We start from the raw sequence: 14,757 nt of genomic DNA on the forward strand, positions 1-14,757 counted from the left end.
AGCAGGGTCATGCTTTTTACATTCTCCATCCCATCCACTTGGTGGCGCCACTGACTCAGACAGACAAGCTGAGGGCTGCAGAAAAGCCCAGTCCCTCCATAAACAAACCAGTCTGCTGAATCATCCCCAGTTTGTCATAAGAAACCTGTTACAATGGCTGCCGTCAAAGTGAAAGTGGCAACAAAACCTCACAGCGTGGAAAGTCACATTTAAAAGACGACTGTGGGGATAAATTCAAAGCACTTCTCTGTCAAGCATGATCAAGCTAATGAGAGTGATTATGCTTTTCAGAGAAGAGTCTCAGCATAGCTTAAAGTCAAAATTCTGTATGTGGTTTATAATTCATCAACATTTTTTTTTGTTTTAACAGCTGCTGTCTGTGGAGAAAGGAGAAATATCAGCCCACAATGTTTTAATTAGATTAAATATTTGCGATTTGCTCACTCACTTTATTTATAATAGCTTTGAGATTTCCTCTTGGCACTTTGACAAGAGTACTCATTACTCTCTGGCACATGCAGTTATAATAATTAGAGCCGCTCCCGATGAGTAAATGATACAATACTCACACACCTCTGCTTTAGCATTCAGGGTGTGAGACCATAGCATGTTTCCTCACCAAAGAGATCTTGGTTTAATCTTGAAGAACGTTCATCCTCTGAGCGAAAACACTGCAGGATTTAGTCAGTGAGCTTAGAGGGAATCAATAGGAGGTGATAAAGGTAGAGGAGAGGTTCAGTGAGGGCCATCATTTAGGGGAAAAATAAGGGACAAATCTCTCTTTTAGTGGCTGTCTTTACCTATTATGTCTAATCCTACCTTAAAGGTGCACAAAGTGTACCATAACACTCCTAAAAATGTGGAACAACTGATAAAAGCCACCATGCGTATATTAACTAATCAGCCATCTGATGAAATATCTTGAGTAAATCTTTTGTGTCTAAACGATGGTTACATCCTTTTCCGTAGTCCTGTCAGAAGACAAACCTGGAGTTTGCAGAGAGATGAGAGGTTGGAGCTTCACTGCAGGAGAGATGAAACAGTGTTTTGGGCCAAAGTCAAAAAAAGGGAAGGAAAATCAATTGTGCTGAAATGTCAGTGATGCAGACTGGAGCCTTCTGGGCAAAAAGCAGGTAGCAGATAAAGCAGGAGACAGAAACAGATACAGGAAGTGTGTCCCACTGCCTGTTAAAACATCTCCTGGAGTTCATTTTGTTCTCTACAGAGTCACTTTTTTGTTTCCTGTCTCATGCTGCACTGACCACTTTAGCCTATCACTCTAAATGCCTCTATTTTCTACATACAAACACGTGGTTTTAGTTTTCTATTAAATTCAAGAAGGCTATTCCTCCATCCCTGATTACTTTTCATCAGTCCTTAATCTTCAGATTCTTCGCTTGGATTGCTTCTGTCACAGCATCTCTTTTTGACTCATGTTTGTTTTAAAAAAAAATAATAAAAAAATAAAAATAAAAGGAGTCTTCATTGCAGAACAACTGTTTCAAAAAGATGAACAAATTGATTTGGATGGAGTCAATATTCACTTCATATGCTTGCAGTGGTCTGTTGAGCTTGACAGACATTGCATTGTGTTATTTACAAATGATCGCTAAAAATGTCAGAAGACAAACTACAACAAATGTAGACTTTCAAACTGCTATATAGCCGATACATTTGTTGTAGACTTTGCAGAATCTTTCTGCAAACTGGTCAAAGCCGTCCAAATAAAAGTAGTGCAGGATCTCTTGGAGAATCGTGTCTAAACCACCAAGGTTTGCTCATAGCTCTGCCCCCAACAGGCCTCCAGAAGGCTGAGAAAAGGGTGTTTATGGAGTGGGGAGCTTTAAAAAGAAGCTGAAATGACACCAGAAGAGCACTCAGAGAGCGCAGACCTCTGCCAAGCATATTGTGATTGTCACCAGCACTTTAGTCCTACTTTAATGTTATACTCCCTTTCAGCAGACTGTCTGCTACAATTTGGTGTTAGTTGCAGGTTTGTACCATAATTTGTTACCTGACAGTGTTGAAAATTATGATGACCCAGTACATATTTCATATTCTAGATCTTAGTATCCAGAATATTGCCAGGATCTGGATCGTACTTTTATATCTGTCAGAAATGATGGTGACCTTATCTTGTATTGTTTTGTAAAGCAATCCGACCATCCATCATGGAGTTATAAACACATATGGTGAAAACAGCACTATCTGGATCACCTCTAAACTCTAATTCCTTCTTCCCTGTCCCATTTTGAACATTTCCTGAAAATTTCATAAAGATCTGTTGGTAACTTTTTGAGTTACTTTGTTCACAGACAAACAAATTCTCCCCAAAATATAACGTCCTTGGTGGTGGTTATAAAAATAATATTCAAAACAACATTTTAAACATAGGCTGAAATAAAGGCTTTCTGAAACACCGGTGTGAGAACAATTAAGATTTCATTGATATGTACAACATGTTAATCTTCTAGGGGGTACCAGAGGGATGGTATAAAGCCTAAAAAGAGCACAATACCCCCTCTTTAGATTACATCATGGTCACAGCTTTACAACAAAAGCTCCGGATGTTAAGACAAGTAACTGCTGGTACACAGGGGACTGGTTTCAATTGACAAGTTGATATTAAATGGTTATTTGCATTACTATGTTTGTGACATCTCAAACTCACAGACAGCTTGATTTGGCCAGGTTTTTGGTTTCAGTCATGTTGTTGAACACCAGTCGTGTTTCTGTGATGTGCTTTTGTTAGCAGAGGGTCTACCACCGCCCAGAAGCGGTGACATTTCTTTTCTCGGCCACTGAGGAAAAAACAGAGGGTAAAAAAAAAACTAGAAGAGTCTGTTGCTATGGAAACCACAAGTCACCGCTCGGTTAAAAGTGTGGTGGCGCTGCAAAACAGCCCCCAGGGTGGGGACGGAAAAACAGGGAGGAGAGAGGGTTTGGGGTGGTTGCTGGGAGGGGTGGGGTCCCTAAAGATGGGGTTAATTGACTGGACACACAAATATGCATACACAAACACACACACTCGTAGCCTCTTTCATTAATGTCTGATCTGCCTGAGGGCCGTCGCGCTGTCTCAGAAGTTGAGGGGTAAAACAGAGGACACACACACACAAGACACAAGAGAGGATGCTTTCTCATCCTAACTACTGTCAGCATCAGATAGCTGTCACACACAATGACATCAAAATCTGAGTGTCACTTTTTAATTGGTGTCGCAAGCTGTATGTTAGGAGTGTGCAGTCACTGTGACGGCCTCCATTGACCTCAGTCCTCCTTATAAAGAGAAATAATCTGACAAATTACTATCCTATTACTACTCCCTAACTGATCCATGCTCATTTATTGGACATTATGGTCATTTTACCCTCAGCTAAGAGCTTGTTGACGTTTTCAAAGCAGCCAGTTCTTCTTCTTTGGTGAGAATACAAGTTTAAGGAAGTTACAGGGTTTTTTTTCTTTTCACATTGCAAACCCCGTGAATTTGTCTTGAATTGATACCAGCAATTGCCACAATAGTTTCTAATCCTGGATGTTTTAAAGGATTCTTTATCAGGTTAGGTAGGGCCATTTTCACCATATGTGTATATAACTCCTCGGTAAATGGTCGGATTGATTTGCAAAACAATACAAGAGAAATGCGTGATAACTTCTGGCAGGTGTAAAAGTATGAACCAGATCCTGGCAACATTCTGGATACTAAGATCCGGAATATGAAATGTGTACTGAGTCATCATAATTTTCAACACTTTCAGGTAACAAATTATCGTACAAACTTGCAACTAACACCAAAATGTAGCAGACAGGATTAAAGTATTGCCTGAAAATTACAATATGCTTGGTGGGGGTCTGCACTCTCTGAGTGCTTTTCTATATCCTTATTTTTCCCACACTGGTTGATTTCATTGGTGTCTCTTTAAGGCTCGCTGCTCCACAAGCCCCTTCCCTCTGATTGGCCAGCCCTGTTTAGGTTAGTGCCATGTGCAGACCTTGGAGTTTGAGGCCTGCCCCTGCAACATGTAATGAACAAGTCTAGAGATCCTTATGACCTCATCATTTTAGCAAGTCTCATAAAGATCTTGTGCTATTTTGAGTACAGATTTTTCTGAACAGTTTTTAGATTCAGAAATTTCTTCAAAATCTACACATTTGGTTTGGACATCAAGCATTGTTACTTTATGTCTGTGTTTTTAAAATTTTGTCAGGCAGAATACTCTCTTTAATATCTGTTAAAGCCTGACAGATGACGCTTTTCATGGATTGTATGTGACACACTGCACTGAGGCATTTTCATGCATGTTTCAAGGTTTAAAGAATGTTGACAGAGGTGTATAAGCCGGTTAAAGTGTCAGCCCCCACCCCTTCCTCCAACATCCCTGCCTGAGGGAGCTCTAAAGTGCAGACTGATGGTGACTCAGAGCCAGCTGAACCCTGCTCACTCTGCTGACTGACAGCCAGACAGACGCTCAGTCTAATGGTGCATAACTTCATGTTGTCACTCTGTCGCCTCCCTCTCTTTATTTCTATCTTTTATTCTGCCTTTTTTCTCTCTGATGTGGCCTGAAGCTCACATCTTGTGTGTGCTGTCTGTGTGTGCATGTCTGTTTTCTGGATCCTTCTCAAACACTCTACTTATGTCTCGGATAGTGGATCCTGTTTGTGTGTCTGTGTGTGCATATAAGACGATAGAGGAAGATGGAGGGAGGGAGACGTGCTGCTGGTCAGACTATCAACCAGCCAGGAAAACTGTGAGGGGTTGTAAAGGTCAATGCTCTGCCATGTGCGTAAAGACATTTATTTCACACGCATGATCTGTGTTTATGTCCTCCTTGTGTTTGTGTGTGTGTGTGTGTGTGTGTGTGTGGTTTGGCCTGGCTGCTTGTGTTTTCTTAACCCATTTGAGTAAAACAGGGGGAATAGCACTTTTGTAATGAAACAGCTCAGTTAAAAGGCTTTCGGTTAATTTTGATAAATTTGATGAGAGGAAAAACAATGTACATTTTGTGACAATATAATTGATATGGAGCAAGAAAACACTCATTGACTTTTTTTCTACAGATGTAAGACAAGTAAATGGAAAGATGTTGGTGTGATTGAAAGGTCTTGAGCTTTCTTGTCAGACAGAGGACTGATAACGCATAAAACTGTAAACACTTGTAGTTTCCTTAAACAGTTCTACGTAACAATCTCCTGAAGACTTTAAGTTGAGGAGTACTTTACTAAATTTATGTGCGTGATCATGTTTTCTCAAAGTTTGTCCATTGAAAAATCTTCAGGTTAGACACAGACACCACTTTCTACACCCACCAATAAAGGTTTCAGAGCTCATGTTCTTGAGTGATAACAGCTTGGTTTCCTCAGTTACTCCACTCCCCATAGACATATTCAACACAAATTAATTCAGTACAACCCTCAGGTACTTGTGAAAAAATAACAAAAATGAGTGTCATAGAATTTTCAATTAAATGGAAAAATAGGTCTTTGAAATGTTGATCAGCAAAGACTGACCATGTCTGGTAGTGAATAGGGTCCTTTCCCTCCATGTTAACTTGAGCTGGTGTCATCTCTTTGGCTGCCATGGCTACAACATGCTGCCTTGTTCCTCATAACCACCCTTATCCATCTGCAAACATGCTGCGACAGGCCTTTGTAGAAGTGAAAATCGGGGGATGGAAGTGTGAACAGGAAGTAACGGCACACTTCAGTGTAACTCCTTCGAGACACCAGTTGTAGTGAAAAGATAAAAATCTTTTTCTTTCAACTCAACCTGCTGTTGAGATTCTGCCAGCTGGGAATGAGCTCTCAGTTTTTATTACTCAGCTAAGAACTGAAATGCTCTGAAGTGTTCTCTTTTTACTTGAATTTGAAGCTGAACTTAAAAAAAAAAAATCAAATAAAAGCGAAGGATCCAGCCAACAATGGTTGGTTATTTCCCATGTTGGAAAGATTCAGGGAAGTTTGCCGTAACCAAAGTTTTTGGGCTACTTAGAGATTCTGAACCAGTGCTAGAGTCTCTTCAATCTATACTACTTATGTGATAAAATTCCAAAAAACATGTCATGTGTCTTGAGAGAGAAAACAGCACAGAAAAATCAGCATCAGACAGTTATCAGCATTAAATTTAATCTATACAGTTCATCAGTTCATAAACGATAAACTGAAAACATCAATTTTCATAAATGTTTTACTGACCGACTCTCGTTGTGTCTTCTTCCATCTAGAATCGGTGAGGGGTATCCCAACACCCAGCGGGATGAATGGGAGCGGTGCTGGTGGGACGGTCCCCACCAGCCTCAGTGGGCAGCAGCTGGCCTCTGCCATTCCTTCACCGACCGCTGGCAAGTCCTGGCGCAGCAAGTCCATGAACCTCAAGCACAGTGCCACTTCGTCCATGCTAGCAAGCCCCACGCACTCACCCTCACCTACTCACTCACCCCAGGCCTCTGAGAGCCTCCTCCCACATGGAGGGGATGGGCCAAAACTGGGGGCTGGTGGTGGAGGACCTCAGAGGTCCATGCTGGAGAAGTTCCGTATGATTAACCCGAGATCGGCCTCGAGAACGTCTCCGTCTATGGCGGAGATGGCTCTGCAGGAGGAGGATGATCTTTCAGAGTATGGTGAGGATGGATTGACCCCCACGGGGTCTGTGTGCAGCAGTGGAAGTAGCAGTGCTACAACCAAGCAAATGCCTACCAAGACCCCAGCATCATCCCTCACGGCATCAGGCAAAGCTTCCTCTTCTTCCTCCTCATTTTCTAAAGCACCTACTAATGGCAGTAGGTCTGTGGCCTCATCCAAAGACAAGGAGGACAAAAGCAAGTATGGAAAATCTAAAGACAACACACCACCCAAAGAGGAGCGTGAGTCATACGCTGACCCCAACAAGAAGTCGTCTAAAATTGCCAGCCTCATCCCCAAAGGAGGGAAGCCAGCATCTGGGAAGAAAGATGGCAGTGGAATTCCTAAACCAGGACTCAAAGGTCCCTCGTCAACATCATCAAAGAGTCAGTCCCAGAGCCAAAACCAGTCTACCTTAAACAGCAGCGGCAACATGAGGGGCGGCGACGGGGAGAGAACCAAGCTAACGAAAGGAGGGCAAGGAGGGAGTTTCTACATACAGCGCTCCACTGGGGCCACAGAGGGCAAACGGACCAGCATGACCTCCTCCACCAGCACCTCTGCCCTGTCTGGGTCTGGTGGGATGCTGGGAGGAGGTGGAGGTGGAGGAGGAGCGCTTGGTGGAAATGGAGTAGTTCAGCTTCCTCAGCAGCAGCAGCACAACCATCCCAATACTGCCACTGTGGCCCCATTCATGTACAGGTGAGCCATGTTTGTGAGTGTGTGTGTATGTTTGTGTGGTAGTGTAGTTGTGTGAAGCACTATTGATTTGAAACTCATCAGAGGCATGGATATAAAATAACTAAGTCATTTGGTATGAATAATTTTTAATTCTTGACACATTTTGTTGGAAGGTTAACCTTAGTATGCATCTTAAAACCAGCTCCCACAAGATATAATCATTTTTATATTCAGTACAAGGACATAAAAAAAAATCAATATGTTGTTCCTCCCTGCTGACATTATATTTAAAAAATTAAGTGTAAAATTTAAAATTTAATGAAAGACATAGGCTGCATGATGGCTCAGCGGTTACTGTAGCAGCCTCACAGCAAGGTCATGGGTTTGATCCCTGGCCAGTGGGCTTTTTCTGTGTGGAGTTTACATGTTCTCCCTGTGCATGCGTGGGTTCTCTCCGGGTACCACGGCTTCCTCTCACAGTCCAAAAACATGCTCATCATGTTAACTGAACACTCTTAATTGTTCATAGGTGTGAGTGTGTGCGTGAAAGGTTGTCTTTCTCTATGTGTCAGCCCTGTGATTGACTGGCGACCAGTCCAGGGTGTACCCCGCCTCTCGCCCAATGACAGCTGGGATAGACTCCAGCCACCTGCGACCCTGAACAGGATAAGCGGTTCGAAAAATGAATGAATGAATGAAATACACTTCAAGAAAAAAAACAAGAAAACAACCTTTACACAATGCAATGTGTGACCAGTGTGCATGGCATTGTTTAGGCTAGGAAGCCATGAGAGGAGGCTGTGGTGTCATAACATACAGCCAATGGCTTTGTAATACTGCAGTTTGAGCACAATGCACATACAAACACCAAAGAGCCATGGGAAATATGCAGCAATCATAGACTGTATGTGTGTGCCGATAGCGAAATCAGCGTCAAAGACCCAAGCTGTTTTTGAACCAGGCTGTAAATATGCTTTTTAATACTTTGAAAGTCTCTTTTTATGGCTGGGTGTGTATGTGGCTTCTGGTCTTTTCTGCAGCCAGCCTCAAGCAGATTCAATGAACAGCAATTTTTAGCACTTCCGCATAGGCTTCATTTTTACTAACCAGATGTTGCCCCTTGCTAGCAATTCGTTATTTTACTTTTAAATCAGAACAAAGCAAACAGGCTATGGTAGTAAAAGTATCCTTGAAATGGTACAGTAAGTGCCAGTCCTACCCCCCCTGCTCGTTTTTCCCAAAGGACTTCAACATATTTGCCCTTTTTCTCAAAGTCAAGTCTGGACTCATTCAGGCTCACACATTCAGTGTACTCAGTCACTCACACACCCCGTGAAATCCTGGAGCATTCCCAGAAATCAGCTGGCGCTCCCCACTGTGCATCTTTCTCGCGCCTCCACATCTCTTCACAGTCATTACAGAACAAATTAACATCCTCTGCCTGCTGCTTGCCAAAGCCTATTATTTAACTGTCTGGGTTGCATCTTTGATGTGAGAATCTAGACTTGGATTCTCATGGCAGTGTTCAGGAACCCTCTCCCTCCCTTCATTCAACTGGTGTTGTTTTGATGCATGCAGGCGGCTCGTGGCTCCCTGACGCTCAGAGGTGCAGGGAGTGGGTAAATCTGCCCAGCAGGGCTGATTTTCTCTTACAACAGCAGAGGTAATCCAGGGGAAAAAAAACGGAAGAGCCGCCAAATTCTCTGGGACGCCTTTTGTACTTGAAGAGAAAGAGAGTTAGGAATCCCATTAAACAAGACTTAATCCTTCAACCCTTAACTCCCTCTCTCGTCTTCCTCGTTCAGTGTGCACAGTCAGCTCAACCACAATCAGCAGAGCCTCTTTCCAGCATTTGCATGACTCTAATCCCACACATTTAGCAAGTTAAACTGCTGTGGCGATCCTTCCTGGGCAGATTGTCAGCGATAATCAGTTACAAAGGAGCAAAACTGAAGCTGCAAAAGTACAGACAGCCCACTCGCTGAGCAAAAGGAAACAGACGACCAGTGACTTTTAAAGTTTCCCATCTGTGATGTCACCCTTGTGAATATTTTGCAGCTTTGGTGTCCATTTCCAACATTTGTTTTATAGGCTGGGGCCAGAAAATTGCCAATTTGAAATGAAACAACCACTACAGTAGCTCCGAACATTCCTCCCACTGATTTTATCAAAATCATCACCAGAAAAAAACACTTAAGTTGTAAAGAGACTGGCAAGTCTTTGATAAGTAATTTTGCATTTTGAGAGGAAATGTGGAAGTTTTATTCCTCACTTCAGAGAAAACATCTAATTTTATTCTGAGTTTTCCACCATCTTATCACAATGTCTGCTTTTTTGAGTATTTTTCATGGCTGCGTTCATATTCTCACTTGGTGCTTTCCTGTTGTGGTGTAACATGCTGGACAAGTTATGGAAGCACAACTGTTGAAATATGTGGCCTTTTGCTTGTCACGAACAGTTAGCCCCATTAAAGGATGACATTTTTTATCTTCATTTTTATAAAAGCACTTTGAATTAAATCCATTTAAGAATGTCCACACCATTACCAAGCAGCCGATTGCCTGTGGTGCATCAACTGGAATGAGTCTGTGCACATTTGACAGTCATCCTAGCCTGCAGTTACGTCTGGCTGCTGTTTAATTACAGCCACGAGAGCAGAGTTTTCATCACCAAAACCACTCTGCCCATACAATCACAAACAACTACAGGGCAAAAGCTTGTTCAGGAAATTGATGATTGTTTTCAGGCTTACAGCATCTTTGCTGTCAATGTTTTCCAACAAGGGGATTTGTGTCTCCTCAATAGTTTTATCCGTGCAAAAATCTGGCAGTTAACTGCTGACCTCTCTATGCTGTAAACATGACAGAGCTGTGCAGCTGTTAGAGCAATGCTTTCCAAGAGACTCATTTTTTTTTTTTTTTTTTTTTTTTTGTTACTTGGCTATTTCGGTCAGCGTTGGCAGTCACACTGGACAACAAGTGCTTTTACCATCAACCACTGAAGGGTGGGGGGCATGTGTGATCAGAAACCCAGAGAAAAGTATCTGGCTAAAAAAAATGTAAATATATATATATATATATATATATATATATATATATATATATATATATATATATATATATATATATATGGTAAAAAAAATGCAACACTGGCAAAATTTTCAAGGTTTTCATTCAAGCAAATGTGTCAGCCCACACTGAGTCCTGCAGTACGCCTGTGCGCCTGTGTTGCAGACAGTAGTAGCCATCTTATTTTTGACGAATGCAGAGCTGACGCATAAAATTAGCGCAGGAAAAATCGGGCGGTACAGGAAGTTATGACCAGAAACTACCTAAAAACACCCAGTGACTTTCAAAATAAAACAGACCGTGTCAAAATGAGGTCGTATTTAGCTTGACTACGACGATAAACGGACATAATGAGCAGCGCCAGACCGGGAGCCAACAGGTTTGAGGTTTTACAGCCCAACGTGCATGAAGGCAGACTTAACAAGGGAGTGGGAAGCGCGGGAACTCTTCGGTCTCGTGACTCCAACTGTCTGTCAGTTATGCTGCTTGGCCGACTGAACGTGCATCCGGAGTGGCACTGCAGAGGTAACTGTTATATTTCAGGTGTTACTTGATGCTTAAGGATACAGTAGGCCTACGTTAAGTCTTCAGTGTTCATGGCACATTGTTTTGAAAAGTGTGTAGAGGTGTGATTAGAGTTGCAAAGATCCGTGAATTTTCAGTCAGAATCTTTCCATAGGAATTTACGGGAAGAAACAAGGATTTATGCGAGTAAACTGGACATTTCTAACACGGCAAATATATTCTAGTATAATTTTGGCTAAAACATGTACATTTAATGCAAGTTCACTTGAATATATTTGCTTTTATTTGACCAACATAGCAACACTTTGCTAACTACCGGGCTATTGAGGCCACAATCCCTTCTTACACTGTGCACAATGTCAACAGCATAAGATCATTAAAGGCACCAGCTGAAAACTTCATAAAATCAAGTAGGTTTTGATATATATATATATATATATATATATATATATATATATATATATATATATATATATATATATATATATAAATCATAATACTTATACATTTACCAAGCTTGACTTCCCAAGGAATGTTTGTGGAAGTTTTATGGGATTTTTCATTCCTGTGCTACCTGAGGTGTGACAGGACCTTTGACTTCTGTGTGGGTTTCGCACTTCATATAAAACAGATAACGTACAAAGATATTTTTCTTTGTATAGGATCAAACAGCTCGATAAAAACCAGGGGTGGGATTGATTATGTCTCCATAAAACATCCAGTGTACAAGACAGGATCAGCATATAGAAAACCTTTTTATTCACAGGGGTTTGCCTCAAAATGAAAGTGTCTCAAAATAGCCTTGACTTGTCATTCCCTACACTTCTTACTGCATTTTTCCCCTGAGCCTGGATGTTTTAGTGAGCCTTTTTCTGTAGCTTCCATCTCCTCAGCAGCAGCCATCAGTATGCAGACACACAAATGATCAGGCCTCCTGTCGTGCTGCAATTCACCATCATTTTCAGCCCAATTAGGCTTCTATTGTCTTGTTCTTTCTCTCCCTACACCCACTTTAACTTGTTGCCTCTGCCAAGTTTCATAGACTAGTGTGATTGTAGGACTTTGTAACAGTTTCCAGGATTGATTTGGCACAAAGAGTCAGCAGTGTGATTATCTGATTCCTCTGTGCTCGAGTGTTCTCACAACCTCAGCTGACCCGATCAGTTCAGTGACAGCCAATAAAAGGCTACATCACTACATATAAGCTGGATTCAGAGTGTTCCCAAGCAGTCCTTTGTGTTTCTACGCTGCATTCCCCAACAGTTAAAGAGTGTGGGAGGCACTGTGACACCTCTTTAGATATTCTGTTGATAAAACCAACAAGTAGGAGATGCTTTTGTAGTGTTGCTACAGCACATTTTACCACCAGAAGTTGTCACCAAGTATGAAAGAAAATCTTAGGGGAAATAAAAGACTAGAAGAGGCTGTGAGGAGTTTGAAAGTGATCTTAGAAAAGTCTCCCTTCTAGATATATGCCTGATCGTAATCCACACTTTAAAATGAGATTATCAGCGCCAATATTGCTGGTTACAGGTACTTTTAAATTGCTACTTCTTCTAGTTTGGGTTTTCCAGGACTGGATTGATTTACGGCACGTCTACGTCTCTATGACAACACCACGGCGGCTGACAAAGCTTGGTAGTGAGAAGAGTATAAACACTGAGATCTGTGTTTTTCTCTGCTAAAAACAAATTCTGTGACTAAATTTGTAGTGATGGCGGACACTGGAGAGTGATACAGCCTGAGCTAAAGGCTAAAACACATGCTAAACTGTAATCATGTCCATTCCAACTCACAGTCAGCAGTTATTCTGCAGTGGTCTGTTCAAACTTGAGAGTAGGGATGGGTACCTTTCACATTTGAAACGATACTGTACTGATGCCCGGTACCTGGCAATCCGTACCGGTACTCAGCGGTACCAATTTTCGGTACTTTTTTGTGTTTCTGTGGTAAAAAAATACCAATTTGTTTAGTAATAAAATACATATATTTTTGTGACTACACATATTTATTCTTCATTAAATAACCTTGCAATGCTGTGTTTATGTCCAGCATGGAAAACTGGCTACCCTTCCACGACCTCACAGTCACAAGTATGTATTTAGGTACCTAAACGTGGTACCTTTTGATTTTACATGAACCGGTACCCGGTACTTCTGACAGAATTCGGTCGGTACCTATAAAAGTACCTAAATCGGTACCCATCCCTACTTGAGAGTCTATCAATAAAATGAGGAGTGAGGTTACGTTAGCTCTGCTTGGTAGATGACTGGCAGGACATAGCTAATCAGCGATATCAAACTGGCTGTTGATATCGCTAACATATAACCGGCTGCTATGTTTGCTTGATGTAACGTTTCAAACCGTAGCGCTACGTAACTGATAAATACCTTTCATCGATGCGTTGTATTTAGTTTGATCCGATCTTTATTTAATTCCAAAACAAACACACACCTCACTAAAAGTAATTTACCACAATGTGCGGAGACTCCAGGCCAGAAGGTGGTGAGGGAGTACTATCAAAACAGATCCTCCTCATAGCATTTTTAACTAAAAAGAATGAGATTGGTTGAAGTGTGATGTAAAGCAGAATTTGATTTGACTTGAATTTTAAAACACCCTGATGGTAAGCCATCCCTTTGAAAGTCACTGAAACAGTCATTTTTGCAGAAGCCAGATATCAAATCTGCTCCCCTATTAAGGTCCAATGATTGTGTGCAGCAGTGGTGGTGAATATCTCTGTCTGAGGTGAGGGAAGCGTGAGGCAGAAAAAAAGGAAAAGAGCTCTCTCATGAGCTGAAGTCTCAGGCTGATGCTGCTGAAGCAATTGGAAGACAGTTTTATCTGCAGCTCTGCAGGTGGTGCCGCTGATGCTTCACCGTGCGTGTGTGTTTGTGAGTGTGCAGTGTATGGGAGGGGCTGAAGAAAATACAGTAGCCAGTCTGTGTAGGAATGTGTATTCCATGACTTTATGTGTATATGTTTTAACATGTTAATTTGCATGCTTTTCTTTTTTTGGTGTGTCGGTCACAGCTTTTGGCTTTATCTTTGGCCGTCAACCTGTCATCAGATGGTTTTGTATCATTTCCAGTGTTCTCTATGTGTGTGTGTGTGTGGGGGGGGGACTGTTATCTCATGAAGTGCGTTAGACTCTATCTGTGTTTCTTCACAGCAGAGCGTGATGCAGCACAGGCTGGAGGAGGAGGAGAGGAAGATACACACACAAATTTCATACACACACACTGAGAGGCACCCACAGTGAACATACCATCAGAGACCTTCTCCTCCTTCTTTTAGAGGTGTCCATCTGTTGAATGTGATGACTGAGACAAAAACTGACTCAGAAATTCAGACTGAGAGCTTGTTTAACACTGCAGAATCACAGATGACAGGCTGAATGCAGATGAGGGGAAGATTCTGGTTTCAAATCCCACACCATAATCTTTCTGTCATTGGTTTTTCTGAGGCACACAATACAACCAATGCTGCAGCATCACTCAAATGGGCTCTATACTTTTACAGCCACTCTGAATGTTCCTGTGATTAAAAAATTTAAGACACTTTTTGTTGAAAATGACCCTCCTTAACATACACATATGTATTCAATCGGACACTTTTTAATGGGACTGTCACTTGAAAGCATTTCATTATCAATTAATTACACTGCAAATTAATACGTTAAAAAATTAACGCTATTAACTAATCTGCCGCCAGCCATTTTCAACACATCTTGAACGATCTTTCAAGACCCAAATAATATTGTTTTCCAAGACTATGTAAACAACAAAACTACTTAAGAAGAGTAGACTCTCTTCTTTTATGTCTCTCTTCTTGTTTTTGATCCAAAAAACAGACAAAACGA

At 41.6% G+C, this 14,757-nt stretch overlaps 1 protein-coding gene across 11 annotated transcripts in view; it reads left to right on the forward strand.

The window, feature by feature from the left end:
* nav3 (neuron navigator 3) overlaps positions 1–14,757 on the forward strand; it is a 526,882-nt gene that overhangs the window by 409,783 nt on the left and 102,342 nt on the right. For all 11 annotated transcript variants that reach the window (XM_074698217.1, XM_074698218.1, XM_074698210.1 and 8 more), the window contains one exon: positions 6,225–7,323. In XM_074698217.1, the coding sequence (XP_074554318.1) occupies positions 6,225–7,323 (1,099 nt within the window). The remainder of the gene's footprint in view (positions 1–6,224; positions 7,324–14,757) is intronic.

The sequence above is a fragment of the Halichoeres trimaculatus genome, unplaced genomic scaffold, assembly GCF_033239565.1.
Source record: "Halichoeres trimaculatus isolate MK-OKI-2021-1 unplaced genomic scaffold, fHalTri1.1 fHalTri1_scaffold_21, whole genome shotgun sequence".
Classification (NCBI taxonomy): Eukaryota; Metazoa; Chordata; class Actinopteri; order Labriformes; family Labridae; genus Halichoeres; species Halichoeres trimaculatus.